Here is a 20537-nt window from a genome sequence, read left to right as displayed (position 1 = left end):
TTTTTGAGGAGAAATCAGTAATATTTTTTTCTGTACTAAGTAATTAAATGACCACAATATGTCATCAGAGATGAAGAAAACATTTTAAGTTAAAATACTCATGTCTCCAAGAACAACACTCCAGCTGCTGTGTCCTCCTTTGAAATTCCTTTTTCCAGGCTGGAATAACTGTCTTTGTTTTCATGTTAATCAGAGTTAAATTAATGCTGAATGTTCACTGAACGAGCATCTGTTCATGAGTCGTAAGAAAAAAATAATAATCTCGTAAAAGGAATAGATGTTTATAACTATTGAGCAGTATGCTAATGGAGTTTGACAGGCACTGGGTCACTGAACTCAAACTCCAGGATTTGTTATTGCAGAGCAGTGGGCTTTTATTTTCAACATAACAGGCTTTACTTCACATTGACAGACAACTGACAGGTGTAAACAGCAGTTAAACTGACAGTGGAGGACTTGTTGTCCACTTGTCGCTTGTTATTGTCAGTGTACAATGTCGCACGTGTCCTGCGCTCCTGCAGTGCTCCTGCGTCCATTATACTGAATTTATCAAAAAAAAACAGGCAAGGATGGAGGGCGTCTTGAGTATGTTTTGACAGCAAACCGTATAGACAGAAAAATTAAAGAGGGGAAAATCCAAAAAACGGATACTTCTCAGTAAAATATGAAATGATATATTTAGAAAACAGGGGAGTTGAGGTGTTGAGTTGAATAAAGGCCCCACTCTTTATTTGACAAGTATCATGCCTTTAACTAGAGAGTTGAACATGCTGTAGCTTTGTTTGGAATTAAAATGTTATATTAACAAATTAAAATGTGCTCACACTTCTCCCGATTGACAATTAGCAATACAGATTTTTTTGAAAGCTCAGAGGCAGGTAGAGGTTTGTTGCTAGCAATAATGCTAACAATGCAGAAACATGCTGGCTTGATCGTCTGTGCCACCGTGTGTGCTGAAACTACATTTTAGCAGTCTTTTATTGTCCAGTTTTCTGACCACATGATGCATTGTGTTGCTGTGGCACTTTAAAATGCTCTGTTTGCCATTGTGCGGGGAGAAAGAAGGCACTGAACTGTGTGAGAGCCTGACAACAACCGACCAAATTTCCGACATGTCAGAAATTAATCCGAATGGCCATTTGGGAGCATTTGATCGGTCCTCGCTCCCCCCTGTGCACCGCATGGCAAACGATGCCCGACTAAGCTGAAATTCAGTCCAACTCCAAAATGAATTGTGCAGCTAATAAATCAGGTCAGAATTGGGCCAAATCGTACAAGCTTTTGCCTCTCCATTTAGCCTTTTCTGCGACACTTTGGGCCTTGCGCTGGTAAAACAGTGCAAATAAGACATGGGATGTGACAAACTCTCTCTGACTGGTTAGAGAGCAGCATACCCTCACTATCTTTTCCAGCAATACAGCAGCACTGAGCACTTTATTACTTCATTCGACTACATTTACCATCAACACTGACTGGACAGCCACTTAAAACGTGGTGAAATTTTCCTTTAAGAGCTTCCATCTGACATGACAGTCCATATCTCTTCATGGACCGACTAAAATCTAATCTTCTACGCTGAAAATATGATGTAATGAATAAATAAGTGCTTATAATAAGCAGTAGTTAGTTAATAAGGCCCTTATAAGATGCCTATTAACGTTAATGTGATAATAAGACTATATAGTGCAATAAACATGTTTTTTGTCAGATTATAAGAGATCTATACGCAGTCTCATAAAACACATCTAAACAATTTGTAATAAAAACCTTATTATTCTATTATTCTTATAAGTACATTTATTTAAGTCAAGAAACTTACCTTTTATATCATTCCTAAACTTTTACTAAGGTTTTGTCATTGCTTTATTAAAATCTAGTAATGTCATTATGCATTTATTAGCAGTTAACTATGCACTTATTAAGTTAAGTTAACCATACATTTTGGGGGTACCAAATCTAAAGTGTGAGCAGTGCTTATTAAGGTTAATTAATCCTTTATTATACACTTGTTTCATCTGCTAAGAACTGCTAATAAATGCATAATGAAATTTTAATAAAGCAACAAAAAAGCTTATTACCTGTTAACTAACTCTTATTGTAAAACACCTTAATATAAAGTATTTCCAAATAAATAAATACATAAATAAATATATCAACTAAACAATGTAAAACAATATTCCAGATTTTTCTGGAAATAACCTTACATCCTTTAGTGCTGGTCATTTCAGATTTATCAATATTTATTGAGTACCTGATGGTGACTCTCTTCATTGTCAGAAGGGCATATTTTTGTACCTCTAGAGTCAAAACGGATCATTTATTTCTACCAAGAAGTAATTTTAGTCCTCTCTTCTTTAGTCTGACTTCTGCTTTCATGTTAGGTCTCAGCATGGGACTTTAATCAACTCAGTGGGAGTCGGAGCTTCTTCCTCAAGCATTTTTTCCCAACTCATTCCCTCTTATAACCCCCAAAAGGTTCAAATCAATAAGAGAAGTAAATCAAAGACAAAAGTTGCTGTAAACCTCTGTTTACCAACATCCTGCAGGTCACATGGCTGACCACGCCTTAGAGATTTCATTTCCCCTGCTGGGCTCATAAAGCGTTGAGTACAAGTTGTGTCTCATCCTGTTTGGAATGAGCGCAGGAGGCCTGGCTGCATAATTGTGCTGAGTTCCATCGCAGGCAGGTCAGCTGCAGTGATTCCTACCATTGGCTGCTGCTTTAGCTCACATGCTACGCCTACATATTTAATCAAGTGTGGCTAAGTAATTCATACATTCCCTCTGATGTCACTTTGGAGAAGATTAACATTTTTATATTTTACATATTCCTGTTTATTTAGATCCAATTATGAATATATATTTATTTCTGCATCTGTTTATGTATTTTTCAAGCTCTTTTCCTGGTCTGCATGTAGTTTGCATTTGAAAATAAGAGCTGCAATATTTTAATCTTCAGTCCACAATGACTTTTGACATGCATTTTTTACTTACATTCACGTACGAGAAGGAAAAGGAGCAGTAGTGGGTGTACACACACACACACACACACACACACGGGCATGCACGCAGATCCATTCTTCCTTGTCAGAACTTAACAAGTCTCAAAAGTTACAAAGTTGGAACTCAAGAGAGTTATCTTAACAGACTTACTGCTGTTATCAAAGTAAAACGTACTGCTGTTCCTTCTTGTATTAATCAAAGAATATACATTTAACTTCACAACTAACTTTTTGCTTCTGGTACTTTAATTTTTCTGGTTGCTTAATTCAAATGACACAGAGTGAAGTCCAATTTATGTAATGGATTTTTTATCCTAGACCTCAATGCAGCTACATAAAATGAAAATGTTGTCAATCTAATAGCTCCTGTCTTCACTAAAGAAGACAAGGGGACTCTAATGCTCCATAATTCAATTCAAATGCTGCTTTATTATGTCCACTTTGACACTACAACAGTGTGAGAGACCTTGTATAATTTCATATTACACAATATGCACCATAATAAGGAAAAAATGAGTTACAACAACTAGAAGGTGCTCATTGTTTGCTTTTTTTTGCCTAATCCTACCTGGACTCATGATATTTCTTTACCTTAACCAAAGTGTTTTTGTGGCAGGAGTATGGACTCCCCTCTCAGCACTTTGTATGCTCACCATCTCTCCACCCCAACCACCTCATTGTAAAAACAACAAAAAAAGATTATTAGAAACCCCTAATAATTTGCGTTGGTAAAAGTCTGCCAGTTTTAATGCAGAGGATACATTTTATTGTCTCTTCTGTCTTCATTTACTGCTGCTCAGACAAAGATGTCAAATCAAGCAGAGCAGTAAATGAACTAAGCTGCGTTCATCCTCAACTCCTCCGATGACGCTGTCAATTCAGAAATGACAGCGATAGGTTGAAATGTTTATAAATCAAAGATATGGATCTACACAGTGTACAGTTGAAACAACTGACCTCCACTTCTCACTGTACATGACTGAAACCAAAATATCCTGGACACGAGCGCTGCCATCAAGAAGTCATTTAGAGCCAGAGCCTGTGCAGTAGTGATCAGGGTTGAAGCCCAGTATTGAGGAAAAATTAATTTTATGTTTACTTTGATTTTTTTTTTAGTTTGGCCCATCTGCTAACACAGAGGGGGTGGGGTTTCTGATTTATACTGCAGCCAGCCACCAAGGGGTGATCCAGATGTTTTGGCTTCACTTTTGGGGAGCTGTTGTGTCATCCATTTTTATATACAATCAATGACTGAAACTTGCATCACTACAACTTAGGAGGAATAACACAAAAAACAAGCCCCCACTAACAAACTGTTAAAACCATGTCTCCAGGGGGCTGAATAACCAATTTAGTGTAAATGATGAATACACACCTATTTTGTGTGCCTATGACCTTTCATTTTCTTTTTACTGAAAGAGGCATTGAGTATTGTGTTTTTAGTATCATATTTAAGTTTAAAATTATGGTAGCACAACAACCCTTCCATCCATGTGTGAAATCAGCATTAATGAAAAGCAAACTGATAGTTAATCAGGCTTGAGGTAATAGTTATATTACTGTTAACAAACATTTACATTCAAATTAATTATGTTTTAAATGTTAGTAATGGTATAGTTTGTTTTTTATCATTAGTTTGTGTGATATTAAATAACTAATTTCTAAGTTATATATGGTATCAAAGCTGATAAGAAACTCACACAATTATTTTTACTAAATGTTAACAACAGTTTATTGTTGCACACATTATGACATTTTATATAGGGCTCAAAGTAATGATTATTTTTATCATCAATTAATCTTTCAGTTATTTTTTCAATTAATCGATTAGCCTATTAGTGCTTCCCAAACCCCAATATGACATTTATCAAATGTCTTGTTTTGCCCACAATCCAAAGATATTCATTTTACTGTCATAAATGCCTAAAGAAACCAGAAAATATTCACATTTAAGAAGCTGAAATCAGAATTTTGACTTTTTTTCCTTCAAAAAATGTTTAAACTGATTATCAAAATAGTTGGTGATTAATTTAATAATGGACTGACAATCAATTCACCAAGTAATCGTTGCAGTTCCCATTTTCTATTCTACATTAAGTATTTGTTAATGATTACCAAACAGCTTGGAAACCTGTAAGAAATAAAGGTTGTCAGTGATTTTAGTGTATTTAAACTTCATATCTTACATTACATATGTGTATTCAGTGTGTATTCAGTAATAGGCTATTAACAACAACATGCAAAATGGCCAACCAAAATATTGGTGCTATGTGTAAACGCTTAACGCTAAAACCCAGAATACTAGTACAGATGTAATAATGTTGTCAGTGTTGTTATAAGAAAATACAATGTCCTATCTATCAAAGACAGTCAGATATAACAGGCTTCCAGAGCCTTATTGAGAATAGACGAGGACAGACAAACCCCTGCCAGTCATAACATAGACACAAACAGACCCCTGACTGAACCATATTGTGAAATGTGTCTCGTGCCAGCTGGAGAATGTGTGAGTACAGACGCATGGTGGATGTCCTCTCGATGGCCGGGGTAAATCCAGGCTTACGCTCAGACAACAAAGCATCATTCCCGCTTATGTAACACGGGTACCGAACATGACCACATGTGCAGCCTGTCGTGTAATTTAACCTTCTCTGTTTTTACCCAGCTATGCTGAACATGCTCTGTTTTTAATTTTTTTTTTTTTTTCCCTTCTCTTGTCTGTTTCTCTCCCAGTCCGAACTGCCCTAATAGCTATCATCGGATTCATGCCAACCAAAGGAGAGGGAGCAATTGGATCTCTTGATTACACCCCAGAAGAGAGAAGGGCCCTTGCCAAAAAGTAAGATGTTGTAGATGAAAATCTGTCCAGTGTTTACTCTGCAGAGCATGTGCTGGGAATAGAGAATGAGAATGAGGTGAGTGGTGTGAAAGAGTGTGTATCATATAGATCAGGGGTGTGCAACCTGCTGTTCCACAGCCGCACGCAGCTCCACAGCTGCTCTCCAGTGGCTCCCTGTGACTTTGGCAGAAGATTATATGGAAATGAATAGTGGTTGTTTTGTTTACATTTTAATTTTCTTTTATCACAGGTCTGTAAAAATGAAAAAGATGAGAAAACTCAAAATTTAAAGGCAACCTACTGTTAGATTTTTGAGTTTTGAGCCCAACTCGGTTTCTTAAGGTTTGAAAATGTTTTACAAACCATGAATCTTTTGTTGAGATAATTTGATAGACTTTAATCTCTGAGTTTTAAAAGCAACACAAAAAATGTATTTAAAAAAGTGTATGATGGTAAAAATTTTAATATTTTCAATTAAAACCATTAAATTTTCAGGCACTACAATAATGACAAATGTGGTTCACAGCTCACTTTGACCATTTTTTCTTTAGTTTATGAAAATCAAAGATTCGAGTTTATCTAAAGAAAACTCACAAGTTTGAGTTGGGCTCAAAACTCAAAAATTTATTGCAGTATATATTTTTATATAGTGCAAAGTGATTCTTACATTCTCCATCTGTAAAAATATGTAGCCTATACACTGAATTTTAAACAAATTTAATATTTTGTCAACTAAAATGTGCATCATAGTTTACATTTACGTCTCAGTACCTCTTGCTCTAAATTTTGATGGTGGCTAGTCTTCTTGAGTCTTCATAAGCCAGCTATTGATGCCTAATAAAAAAAGTAAATCTTCACGGAAAAGACTTAATTTAATTGCTGCGGCTGTAGACAGTTTTTTTTTGTTTTTTGGCCAAAAATTGCTCTTTTGTTTGTAAAAGTTATAGACCCCTGTAATAGATGATGTGACCTTGCATCCTGCATTAGAGAACAGAAAAACACCCAGGTTAAGGATATGATTAATGCAGACATGATGCTGGTTAGCACAGCAAACTCCAGACGAGCGTGTAATGTAATCAGCACCTGGGCCTCAGTTGACATGCCTCCCACTGATATCTGCCTCGTCACAAAGGAAAGGAAGCTCGCCCGAGCCAGTCCCAGTATTGCACGATGACAAATTCATTATCACCAAAATACCTGGTCTCTGAAGGGAGCATGAATGGGCACGTTGCTCTTCATTTCACACTGCATTTCCCTCGGAGAAAACGGTACAAAGCCAGAGGAGGAGAGGACCCAGCTAAAGTCGCGCTTCTATTAGCAGATGAGACGGGGGTCTTGATCAGTGGGCTGTTTCATTAGCACATGGAGATGAGATAGACAGGAAGACGCACTTTGCTATAAATACGTTACTGCTTATCTCCTTGATGGAAAACCTCTTCTTCTTCTTTTTCTCCACTCGGTCTAAGGCTGAGGCAGCGCTTCTTTGGTGTCTCATCTTCTGTTTCTGTGCCCCTGGTGATTGTGAGAACTGTCAGTCAGAGAAGGGTCTCTGCACAGCAGGAAAAGCACAGCTCCTGTCCAATGTATTCAGTTTGCCGAGTTTGTGAACTGTCAGAGAAGTTGGCCAGCTTGTGATGTGTCAGAACAAACACACGGGGGCCCTGTGGAGGTCTGGGAAATCTGAGAAAAAGAATATGGAAAATGTCATTCATTCCTGACACCTGAGTCCACATTTCATATACAGGAGACCTGCTGTCATGACCACTGTATATAGTGATATTAGCTGTTAAAAGTAACTGCAGGTGTAAGGATATGATAGTCTAAAGCAGTGATTCCCAAAGTGTGGGCTGCGGCCTACTGGTGGGCCGTGAAATCTTTTTAAGTTTCAATTTTTTGGCTGCAGAAGATTCTCGCATTTCAAATCGGGCCGATTAATCATCATGAAGTAATCAAGTATTTAAAAGTACACAAATCAGACTTGGAATCAAAAATCACACACCACAGAAGTGTACAGTAACATGATTCATGATTGTGAAGTTTTTATATCAAGTCAGCACATCTGTCCATATTCAGACACTTCCTCCCTCTCCCTCCCTCCTTCTCTGCTGTGGTTTGGCTTCTTTTTTTCTTTCACCTGGTTTCACGTGGTGCTGCGGCTCCATCAGTAATTGCTCCTCACGTCCATGCCTTTTTTCTTTTTTTTTTTTACTCCATTTAGTTCTCCCCAAACACGTACTGTGAGTGCAGGAGGAAAAAAACTCATTTGGCACTCCAAAATTGAAACAAGTTCGGAGTGGGAGCATCGAGGCAGTTTGATGCATGTCAGGATGCTTTCAGTGCATCTTCTGCCATTTAAAACGATGGGTGTACTTCAAAACATGAGCGTGACGCTTTTAGTGCATTATGATCTGACTGAAGGTCATTTTGCATGGCTTTACCAATTGATCATGGTATTTACATAACAAAAGATTAAAGTTATCTGATACGTATTTTATAGTAAAAATTTGAAAATGATCACCCCTTCATCCTGACAGCTGAGGGCTCTCAGTTCTTTTCTGGTGCAAATTTCTCAAATTAAAAGGACAGTTCACCCTAAAATCAAAACTACGTACTTTTTCTTTTACCTGCAGTGCTGTTTATCCATATTAATAGTTTTGGTGTGAGTTGCAGAGTTTTGGCTAAATACATTAGAAAAACTCAACAGCAGTGTATCTTTCCAGAAATAATGATCCAGTTATTCAACACAACTTGTCATGGACAAAAAGTTACAGCTCAGCAGAAGAGGACGCCATTAATGTTTACATCCCGCATTGTCATGAACATGAGTACCTCTCTCTTCCATGAATAGATGCACACTTCCTTCCTTCCTTTGGTGATACAGTTGGAGAACAGTGGACAGATCCAGGATCTGCGGATTATCTTGGGTAAAAGGTTTATGATTACTGGGAAGAGACACGAGCACTATTTGAGCACCACAAGCTGAGTGCCATTTGGCCCCATTATATATTGGAGACAAGGTAGATATCTCTACGTCAGATATCTCCCAAACTCTGCAACTCACAAAAGGAGGAAAAATATGTATTTTTGTATTTTAGAGTGAACTAACCCTTTAAGGTATTTATTGCTAAAATAATAATTCATTTGTCCCAGTAGGTATGGAAGACTGTGGATACAGTGGACGCCTATTAGTTCTGTTTACATTCCCGAGAAGTGGGACAAATCATGTACTGAAAAACCCCTTAAAGATGAGTAAAACCAGCACTCTAAATCTCCAATTTTTTGGTGATAGCTATTTGTTAAAAAATGTAATATTTTGTCAACACTGTAAGACATCAGCAGATTTTCCACCTACCATCATTTAATACAAAAAGTAATCACCAGCAGGTTGGCCTGTTACAGTTTGTTTTTAAAATATATTTTCCAGCATAATAGAAGAGCAAAAAACAACCCCCCCCTCAAAATGCAGTCCCAATTCTCAAGAATGAGTGAAAACTGTCCGCTTTTAGGACGTGTTTCATACATGTGCAGTAGATCACCATCTGTGGCTCGTGGACAAATCTGCAGACAAGTCTGTGTGGACAAAAGAAATTGGGAGGACATAGATGTATGATTGGATCCTGTATATACGCTCTCTGATAATGAAATTATCATCATACTGACCCTAGTGGACACCCTAGCGGCTGCATCTTCACCAACAAGGGTTGGACAATGTCTACCAAATTGGCATATGATGTCCACAGTGAAACATCTAGATGGACATTGATATCGTTGCTAGGTTTAAAAGGATCTTAACGTCATTTGTCCGTAACTTAGTTGTGTTTAAAAGAAAATAATAAACAACATGGAGACTTAGTGCTGCAATAGAACAGCAATAACAGCTTCTTTTTACTTTCTCTCCCACATGTCAATTACGGGACCTAGGCAACAACTAGTAATTGGCAACTCTGAGGGGACACTCTTCCACAAATACTGCCAGCCGTTACGGCCCAACTGTATCACTAACCACCAGTTGCAGGCAACAGGTGCTTTACAAGATTCAACGAGGATTAAAGTCTTTCAGGACTGCAATGAGCCAAATTACATCAGGAGTTCCACCATTGGAAAGGGAGTTTCAGATGCTGTGAGACAGTCCAAGAAGCACTTTGCTCAAAACCTTCCTGCCACTAAATGACAACAAATATGAACTGAAACTGCAGAAACAAACCTTATAAACCACTGATTGGCACAACATCTCCAACACGCTGCTGTCTCTCTCAGTATGCATCTGAGATTTTTCCAAGCCAAATCTCCAGTTTTGGCATTTCTCCTCAAGCTCAGATGTGTTCTTGATGATCCGCGTTTTTGCCTAAAAGGGTTCGAACAGTCATTCATGTGAGCAACCATCAACCAACCGCGGAGCTTGTCTGCATGGCGTCTGCTTTGGACACGTACACTGCCTGTTAAAGCTGTCATAGTCCAGTGACGTGATGACCGGAGGCGTAGTGATCATTGGCTGTGCCTTCCAAAATGTCTGATGCCTAATAAGCCCAGCTTCATCCCCAGCTACATCTTAACTTCATTGAATAGAATCCAATTTCAATTTGGCTGCAGAGGAACACACTGATTTGGATCATTTAATACCATAATGTATCCAAATCTATCCATGCTACCTTTAGCCTGAGGAGCTCCGTAGTGCTAATGTGGTGTTCCTCAGAGCATGATTCATCCCTCCTCTTCACAGCTGTAACATCAGTCCATTAGCTGCTGCAAGGGACGATTAGCTTTTCTAAGACAAATCCACAGAAACCTCTTTTATGTGTTGCGTTTTTCTGTTTTTTTTTTTCCACATCACTGCACTAAGCAGCTGTGTTGATCCTTCTCTTAGCAATATTGCACTGAAGCCCACTGTTAGGACTGACATCGAGGCGCAAAGTTGCACACAGCCATCTAAACCCTGAGCAGAGACCTGGCATGTGAAATGTGCCACAGGTGGCAAAAGCAAAAACAAACCTGTCAGCTGAGGATACAGTACGAGGCAGCCAACAGCACAAACAGACAGCCAATGCCAGAGACTCACTCTTAAAAACGTAGATGCACACAGCTTTTGACGCTTGGTTTTCTGCCAGCTTGTTTACAGGAGTACACACATCCCTGAAAAGTATGGGCAACTCAATCTAAAAATCTTTATGGCTCAATTATAAAAATGCCAAATTACCATTGGCTGAGCACCAGTGCATTTTTCTCTGGCAGATAAATCAATGAGCCACCCCCTGCACAGTTTGCTAACTTTGTGAAATGTAGCCTTTTAAACTCCTGAGTAAATCAGAGTTCTCTGTCTGCATTCTCTTTCTTTGATGGTGAGGACGACGACACACTCTCTGACCATCAGCCAACAAATCTAAACCGTGGCTCTGAATCAAACGCACTGTTGATTGGCTGCCTGGTAGACTGTTTGTTTGTGTTTACACCGCCGCAGTGGAGATTGAGCTGTCATCACTTCTTCAAGGGGCTGTTTGACGACTTGATTTTAGGGGTTAAGGTTTGGGTTTGGCAAATTGGATTTAGATTAAAGAATAATTATATCAGATGTTGTGCTCACTGATGTGTTTTCCACCAGTTTGAGAAACCATCGAGCAATCGAAGCTGTGTAAGTAAATAAGGCACACAGGTTGTTGCAAGTCAACTTAAGGAAATACTAAAACTTACATCTTTTAAACTCTTACAAAATTTCTTGCATCTCTACGTCACTGCTTCCGTGTCAACTGCAGTTGATGTCTGTGGGTCAGATACATCACCTCACCACTTCTGGGTTAGAGCATCAACAAGAAATAAGACATGAACAGTTCTGTCCTACTGGACAGTAAAAATATCACCTGAGACACAAAGATGTGGTGTGTAGGACTATCCTGGGACAACAGAGTATTGTTAAATGTGAGGGAGCACCATCACAAGCTCTACGCTATGTCACATGAACACTTACACACTATCATGTGCTAACAATGTTTGCATTTGCATTAGGGCTGTGTATTGGCAAGAACCTGGTGATACGGTTTATGTCATGATATGTGTGTTGTGATTCAATATATTGCTATACTGTAATCAAGGTGATATATCGCTGTTTTTTAAGAGAACTGTCATAGTATAATGAACACAGCACCACCATATGTATACCAGTTAACTTAACAGTTGGAGGTTTAAACACCACACAGAATTAAACACTGCCACAAATCTTTGCATGTATCACAGTATCATAATAGTGCTTTGAGAACTGATACAGTATAACAAAACATATCATGATACTTGATAGTTTCTTACACCCCTGATTTTGCACTGTTGTTTGCAGCAATGTATTTATTCATCACACAGTTAAAAATAAACAAGGGACAGTAACTTAACCAGGGACTAAATGAACATATCTGCAAGTGACAGTTATTAGCATCCAAGTGAAGTTTGCAAAATCAATCTAAGCAAGCTGTTTGAGAGAAAATTGCCAAAACAGTAAACCTGATTGTTACAGTGCCACCTTGAGGTCAACTCAAGTCACTAGATGTGCCTGAGTTGTGGGCTGGAATTTGCAGTTCTTTGTGTTTCTAGGTCTTGTGGATTTTCTGCACGGACACTTTTTAAAGAGATAAAATTATCATAAGCCGAAAAAAAAAGCATGAAAGAATAATGAGAACAAAAACAATAGGGGTCCACAGCGAGCGATGCTGCCTGAGCCTTTAATAATGAAAACTGATTGTGGCCTCGGGTGATTTCATTATTTTATTCAGATAAAAGTTCAGAGAACAACTAGCAAAACTTTAATCGTCGACCAGAATTAGTCAATGAAGTGATGTGAGTTACTGAAACGAAAGTTATTAAACTGTGCTAATTATCTATGATTAAAAAAAACAGCTTCAAATGAGTGGCTACCTGGTGGCTAGCTGCCTGTGACAGTACACACCTGTCACTCAAAGCAGCTACACTCTTAATAATGCATAAGTTATTTAAACAGATGAGTTATATATAATTAAACCCCCTTTACAGTTGTCATGAACTGTAGAGACCAAAATTGTTTTTTTGGACATTGCTTTAAACAAGCCTCAAGTGGCCATTCAAGGAACTGCAGTTTGACACTTGCATCTTGGCTTAATTTTTCTTTTTCTTTTTTTTTCCATTTTGTTTACCTTTATGTGGAGTCACATAATCACAGTAGTTTGCACAGTCTTTCATTGAATACCTTCACAAACTGATCCTGCTTTCCTGCATTTTACAGTGTAACTATAAAACACAAAAACAGAACCAGAATAGTTTTTCTGTATGAGATAATAGTAAAAAAATAAATAAAAATAAAACAAAATTTTTAATAGTATACATATACAGATGCACATACATTATATACATATGAATACACACACATATACATATGTAAACTGCATAAACAAATTTAATAGAAGGAGGGTGTTTTGGGGAAATATACATTTTACATTCCTCTCAAGTTTCCTCAAATTTATAGTCCTGAAGCCCCATGAAGAAGGTGATTCTTTCCATTATAAATATTTCATAAATGATATCGTTCCAGTCCTCTGTAGATGGTGTTTCTGGCTTAAGCTGTTTCCTTGTAATTACTTCTCTGGCAGCTACACTCAGGATTCCAAGCAAGTATTTTGTTTTAAGAATTATGGTTGTTGAGTCCAAAAAGTTCGTCCCCATTAAAAGTGTTTTGGTCCCAAATATAATCACTAATTCTGTGTAAATCTTGGCCTTATTTTCTTGCCCTGGAGGCGGCTGATTGGTGGAAACTTAAAATGCTCTGCTTGCCTAGATACATGCTATTTCGAGTCATGGTTCCCAAATCTGTGCACTAGTGGTGAGAGGAAAGGTGGCAAGACCCACAGACAGAATGGATACATTATGAGAAGAAGATCCAGGTTCAAAAAAATGAATTTTCCTTAAAGCACAGCTGTGACATTGTGCGTTTGCGATAAGGTGTTGCAGCTAATGCATTACATCAGTCTTGATCCATACTCTGGATGTCGAGGAACACGTCCTGTATTTTAAACGTGATTGCACTTAATGATGAATTACAAGCATGAGCCACCATGTAATTGCATACAGGTAGTGTGACATAACACTGAAAAAATGTAATTATTGTACAAGGCAGCCGTTAAAAAGTCTGGCAGGTTCATTTTTCAGTTAACTTGGCAGGTAAACCTGACACGCTGTGACAAGAGTGCCAGAACATTAACACTGGGTGCTGTTCATAACTAACAGGTCATTTATTTTCTTACTGAACCATGTCTTTTTACGTTTTCATTTGTGTGAACGTGGTTATTCAGCTAATGGCCTGACACTGTCATGAGCAACTTTTTTTAAAAAGTGAAGGACTCTCAATGTTGTGTGGAGTGAGAGGTTCTCTTGCAGCAGGATGAGCTCACCATGTACCGTCTGTTCCCCCGGCAGGTCCCAGGACTTCTGCTGCGAGACGTGCGGCTGCTCCATGCGCTCTGCCCTCCTGGCTCTGACCCCCAACAGCAACCCCAGCGCAGAGGACCACAAGGCTAAAGAACTGGCCCAGCAAATCAACTTCAAGGTACAAAATACTGGCTGTTACATGAGTCACGTTTGATTCACAGTTCAGTCAGAGGTTTAACCCTGAGAGCAAAGGAGCTACTGACAGCACAAGCTACAAAGAAAAGCCGGCTGCTGTTCTCTTTCTGTGTCCGTGCATAGAAAAAACAGATTTTCTCAGCACTGTGACATGTTAGGGCCATACAATAAACTTAGGGTTGCAGCTAACGACTATTTTCATTATCAAATAATGTGTCAAATAATTTTCTCAATAAATCAATTACTTTATTAAACAATAATGGAGAAAAATGTTGATCAGTCTCCCAAGCCTGAAGTAACTTTCTCAATGGTCTTTTGTGTCCACATATCAATGTCACACAGGACTTAAGCAGTAAAATATTCACATTTGAGAAGCTGAGCTCAGAGAATTTGCATTTTTTTTTTTTTGGCATGTTCAAATGGAATTTGTAATTACAACATGGAAGATGTGAACAGAATGTCGTGGTTCAGTGGGCTCATCTGATAAACTCGACCACATCTGAGCACATCCTTTTTATTAAAAAATGACTCACAACAATTCACTAATTATTGAAATGGTTGGCATTTAATTTAATAGTTGACAACTAATTGATTAATCGACTAGTCATGGCAGCTTTACTCATATTAGAGGTGGGCAGTCCAATATAAATTGTGAAATGGTAGAAAGTTGTCCACTGGTAGAGATTTGGTAAAGCTCGTGCCTCTGCTATATGCTGGGGGCTGGATTCTTCATTATCTTGTGTGATCTGGCAAATCCAGCTGCCTTGCAAGGTAATGTGATTTGGGCAGCAGGACTGCTGCTTACCAGGTTCTCATGTGACATGAGAGCGACAGTTGGTAATACACATCTTAGCTGGTTTGCCAACCACCGCACAAAGAGAGAGTGACAAGGAAACATGGAGGAGAATGAGACGTTTGTATGGAAGCAAATAAAAGAAGAAAGTAATCAAATATGATGAAGTTCAGTACAATATGTTTTTTAAAACCATTTCTTAATTGAATTCATATAACAATTACCGTATCTATAGAGCTGCAACGATTAATCAATTATTAAATTAATCTCAAACTATAATGATAATCGAGTAATCGGTTTGAGTAATTATTTACAAGAAAAAAATATTATTTCAGCTTCTTAAATGTGAATATTATTTAGTTTCTTAACTCTTTTATGACAGTAAAGTGAATATCTTTGGGTTCTGAGTAAAACAAAATTCAACATTTTAAAACATATTTCCATATTGTCCACCCCTAACTCAAATCACACTTATAAGTAAATTATTAAAATACTCCCAAATAGTGTCTTAGGACTTAATTTGAAAAGGGTTTAGAATTTCCCATTTTATCACTATATTTGATTATGACATTTGTATTTAAGTTAGAATTCTTCCCATTTTCTATTTCCTGCTCCTGTTTTAATTAGAAGTCAATGCTGTTTTCTGTTCATTCAAATCAAACATTTTTCATCAGTAAAACAGAGTGTCTCACACGGTCACACAGTCATTTCATATTCAGCAATCTGCTGCTCCAAGTTTCGCTTTTTAACAAAAATAATGCTCCCATTCTCATTCTTATTATTTTTCTTTAGTCTTGTCAGTTTTTTTTGTTCAGTGACAGGTACTGTCAATGAAACTCAACACACACTCTCCTGATATGCTTTTATTGTGACATGACAGCATTTCAACCAACAAAGATCTTTATTTTTTTTTTCTTTCCTCATGCATAGTGATGCTTCAAAGTTACTTCTTGGAAACAACAGTTGACAGAATAATCTCACCATGAGGTCCACTTAGTGGCTGTCCTAAAATACCTAAACGCAGAATATAATAAATAAAAATACCACTTAAACATTGTGAATGACACAGAAATATTGGTTTCATTCTCTAATTAATCCAGTTGCATTCATTTTTCTACTGTCAGTGACATTTCCTGCACAAATGTTTGACATTAAAAGTCTCACAGGGCATGATCTGAAGTGTTGAGGTTCATTAAGAGTACCTTAGTTTTTTTTTAAAACTGCAACTAAATAGAAGCAAGTGTTACTATAACATGACTGTTGCACTGTTAGCATTAGCTAAAATAGCTATTATAATAACCACTCTGCAATTTTTTTTTTAAACTGACCTTCATTAAGACACTGACCTATTCATTCATATCACATCCTCTGCTATTATTTAAGATCCTTCCACTGCTTTCATACCGGCTTTTATTTCAGCATTTATAGTAGCTATGACAACCAGTGACATCTAAGCAGAAGTTTAATTAGTCTGTCAGCTCACAGTACAGACATCCAGAATGTTTAACAGGTAAATATTCTGGACAAAATGATCTGAAAAGAGCCATCATGACAGAGGAAATATCACAGACTGTTTGTTGAAATAAATGTGACAGTTTATCACGTATCATCATCTCTATTTGAAGCATCTGAGGCACAGTGTAGATGACTGCAGTTTCCCTGTGTGTCCGTGCAGGCAGAGTCTAGTTTATCCAGACAGGCGAGCGAGAGCGGAGGAGCAGAAAGCGAGCCTTCGACACTCACCCAGGGAGACACCTCCACATCTGCAGCCCAGGAGGCTGCTGATGCTCCCCAGGCTGAACAGGTAGGTGTTGAACTGCCACTCTGGGGTTAGACAGGACAGCACATAAAGCTGCCTGCAGCCAGCCCACCACCTCCAGAACCTCCAGATCAGAGATGTAACATCACTGACAGCCATTTCACACTATATTTTGTTTAGATGGCTTTTCTATCCACCAGCCACTTCATGCCTGTATGCTATTAAAATTCATCACAGTGAAAACATAGTCACCTTCATTAACATTATTATACATTTTTACAAGGCTATAGTGTTGTTATTGTAATAATTCAGCTAAGTTTGTCTCTTGAATTGGTTACTCTGCTGGATTAATCAGCTCAAGCCTCACTAACATGCTCCTACAGTACTGTAGTGTACTGTAATATACTAATATATGTTATAATATTATAAGCCAATGTATACATTTGCAGTAAAATTGAAAATCAAAGTCAAAATTTAGATTGACACAAACTCCACCATGAAACTTTGTTTTAATGCCTTTAAGCATATGTTTAATCAAAATGCAGTCTGTTTTAAAAAGAAGTTGTAAGCTATTAGTAAAATTTAATTTTGTATTCTCCTTCTCTCAAGGTCCATTAATTTGTGGTCCAAATTCAGCACCAGCAGGGTTACTCAGCACGCTCTACTGTGAGACAGATTCTGCTCTGCTCATAAATTGCTACGGCCACATGGCCTTATGGCCATATGGGCAATTTTAGTGGTGTTATTGGGAAAGTGGGCATCATAGAAAAATGTTATCAGATTGTGATGCTTATCGAAACTTAAGCAATACCTGCTGCCGTCCCTTCAAAACACAGCTCTGCATGCTCACCGGAGCAGCTCCAGTCTGTATGCCCACCTCTTGTGCCTGTCCATCTGTGGCACAGTAGCCTTCAGTGTTGATGGGCTGTTACTTGTGACAGCTTCATCAGTCACACAGTGCTGTTGATAGGGCTCAACAGTAAGGATTGTCTGTTTGCCCAGAGCAAATAATACACCATGTCAGACAAGTAAATCTGACAACTCACATGCCCAACAGGGCAAGTGGAAAAAAAGACTCAAACCATTACATTATTTTTGATTATTTTTTTTATCAGATTAAAGTAAGTTTTCAAAATAGCAGAAAAAGATTTCCCATTTTTCTTTAATCATATTAATCTGATTGTCTGTGGGTTTTAGACTTACAAATGAGACAGTTAAAGACATCATCTTGGACCCTGAAAAACTGGGATACACATTTTTGGCTATTTTCTGACATTTTATATAGTGTACTGAATATCAGCATGGTTGTGATTTGAGAGACAGATTAGATAATCACAGCTGTGATGATATTCAGTCCAACAGCACTGCCTCGAATGTGATATTGCATTTATACAACAGTTCTACAAGTAGCATTTATTACTTCACAGTAGTAAGAGACAACAGATTGTGATTTCTTTGTTTATTTGCTTGTTTTTTTGGCTCCTCCAGCACAGATAATTCTGCCACTGGACTGGCACCAGACTGTTACTAAGCAACACAAACATTTCCCTGCCTAACATTAGCTCACTAGCTAGTTTGTGTAGGTCCACATGTTAGTGCATTAGAGTTCCACAGCTTAGCTGTCCCAGTGGATCAATAAAACTGCCTCAAGGCTGTATTCAGCTCAGACTTCTTAAGAGACTGCATGTCCCTGTTTAATTTTTTGAAACTCACCCTGGTGTGGACTAAACAACCAGAACGAGACTGCTTGAAAAGCTGGGTCTCTGTCCACTTCCAAACATACCCTGGTGCAGTTTGTTTGTCATCTGAAAGCAAACAAACCAACCATAGGACTTTATGATGACAGGTATGTTATTTTAGCTGATTTAAGGAGGAACAATCTTATAATTTATCTAAGTCATGTATAGACTATATTTGTGCACTTCATTTTGTAGCCATAATACTTATGCATGTAAATCACCTGATTAACAGGTCAAAAGCTTTTCAAACTGCTGTTCTTCTATCCTCCTGACTGTGGTCTCTACCTGTTATTCACTGTAACATTTGTAACGGTTATTAAAACACCTGTAAAGCAGAGTGATACATGTAGTTTAAAGTCCCAGTGCTCCTGTACTGGAAGCACTCATAGAATCCCTGTTGTCCAATCAAATTACTTGGTTGGAACTAACTGTTGTATGATTAACTTTATTGTTATTTGATACCAGCTAAAAGGTGAAACAGTTTGTACAGGGGAAAGTAAAAATTTACTCTGGGGAAGTGGATTTCTGACCCACTTGATCAGGCAACTGAAAAAAAAACACATTGATATTGAGCCCTGCCTTGAGCAAGATTACAGAGGCAAAGTAGCACGTTTTTAAATTTAGACAGAAAAAATAATGATTCAGATAATTATAAAATTAATGATCTAAGCTAATCATCTATCATCTACAAGGCTGCTCAAACCCTAGTAGTGAAGCCAGTCACTATACCCACGAATAGTAGTAGTTACCTTGGTAACAAGTAATAGCAATCCATCCAAATTAATAATAAACCCTCCGGAATCCAGGAAATCAACCTAAAAGTGAATATAATCATGCTTCTGTGCAAATTGGGTCTTACTTCTGTATTATTGTTATGATATCATTATATTTAAGAAGGTAATTGATGGAAACTGGAATTTGGTGAGATAGAAATGTGGAAAGAAGAAGAAATATATTCAATAAAACAATCAGGAAGTTAGTCAAATCTATTATGAGCTTAAGGTGAATGGTAAAATTATTACCCACACTGTCCCTACCCACAATGTTGTTAACATCCATCACAGTGCAGTGAGGTAGTGTTACGCACATGGTAAGGACCTGTGAGACTTTTTGTACCAATGTCACCCTGTTCCCAAATATCAGCATTTTTCTTCTTCTTTTCTTTGGTGCATTTAATGTTTTTCTTAACTGATGGCCAAAACAAGAAAATAACAGCCAATTTGTAATAAAAGGAAACTATACTCCAAGGTATGTTTTGGAAAATTGTCGACAATAATTGAAAGTGTATGTGATTTGTAGGCTAAACCATGCAAAACAAGCAACACGGCTCGTTGTCTGACATCCAAATTCTCACACAAGCACAGATGTAACTAATATCACCACTAATTGCTGAATGGTGTTGCAGCAGGTGCTAGGAAAGAGCCATCAATCATGTGTTGAGTCCCACATGAATCTGATTCAGTTGGGGTCAGAGAAAAGATAAATGCTCATCAAGAGTGTGTCAGCAGAGCCGTGTCTTTAATTTGTAAAAACTCAGGTAGTTTAAAGGAGCAATAAGTAAGATCCTAGCGATCAAAAATGAGTACTGCAGCCCAGATAGTTGGAGCCAGAGGTGGTATATGAAATAGATTCAATGCCTATATAATATACAGTCTCACCAGACTCAAAGCTCAGTCTGCAGGGACACTGAACTGACATGAGCGCAACACAAGCAACATTATGCTTTGACAAATAAGAAGTTGATCAGTAGTTCTGTTAATTTGTCTGTTGATAGAAAGTTAAGCCCCATTATCCTGAAAACAAAAGCCAACTGCTGTGAAAAATACACACTCTG

At 37.9% G+C, this 20537-nt stretch overlaps 1 protein-coding gene across 1 annotated transcript in view; it reads left to right on the top strand.

Moving 5' to 3' along the window:
• The window catches only part of ube2j1 (ubiquitin-conjugating enzyme E2, J1), a 59642-nt gene that overhangs the window by 31804 nt on the left and 7301 nt on the right, over window positions 1-20537 (top strand). The window contains exons 5-7 of the mRNA XM_084737283.1: window positions 5736-5841; window positions 14266-14395; window positions 16881-17013. Coding sequence (XP_084593409.1) covers window positions 5736-5841; window positions 14266-14395; window positions 16881-17013 — 369 coding nt within the window. The remainder of the gene's footprint in view (window positions 1-5735; window positions 5842-14265; window positions 14396-16880; window positions 17014-20537) is intronic.

Source organism: Lutjanus erythropterus, chromosome 15 (assembly GCF_056507025.1).
Source record: "Lutjanus erythropterus isolate fLutEry1 chromosome 15, fLutEry1.hap2, whole genome shotgun sequence".
NCBI classification, from domain to species: domain Eukaryota; kingdom Metazoa; phylum Chordata; class Actinopteri; order Lutjaniformes; family Lutjanidae; genus Lutjanus; species Lutjanus erythropterus.
This window is presented reverse-complemented; position numbering and strand designations above follow the sequence as displayed.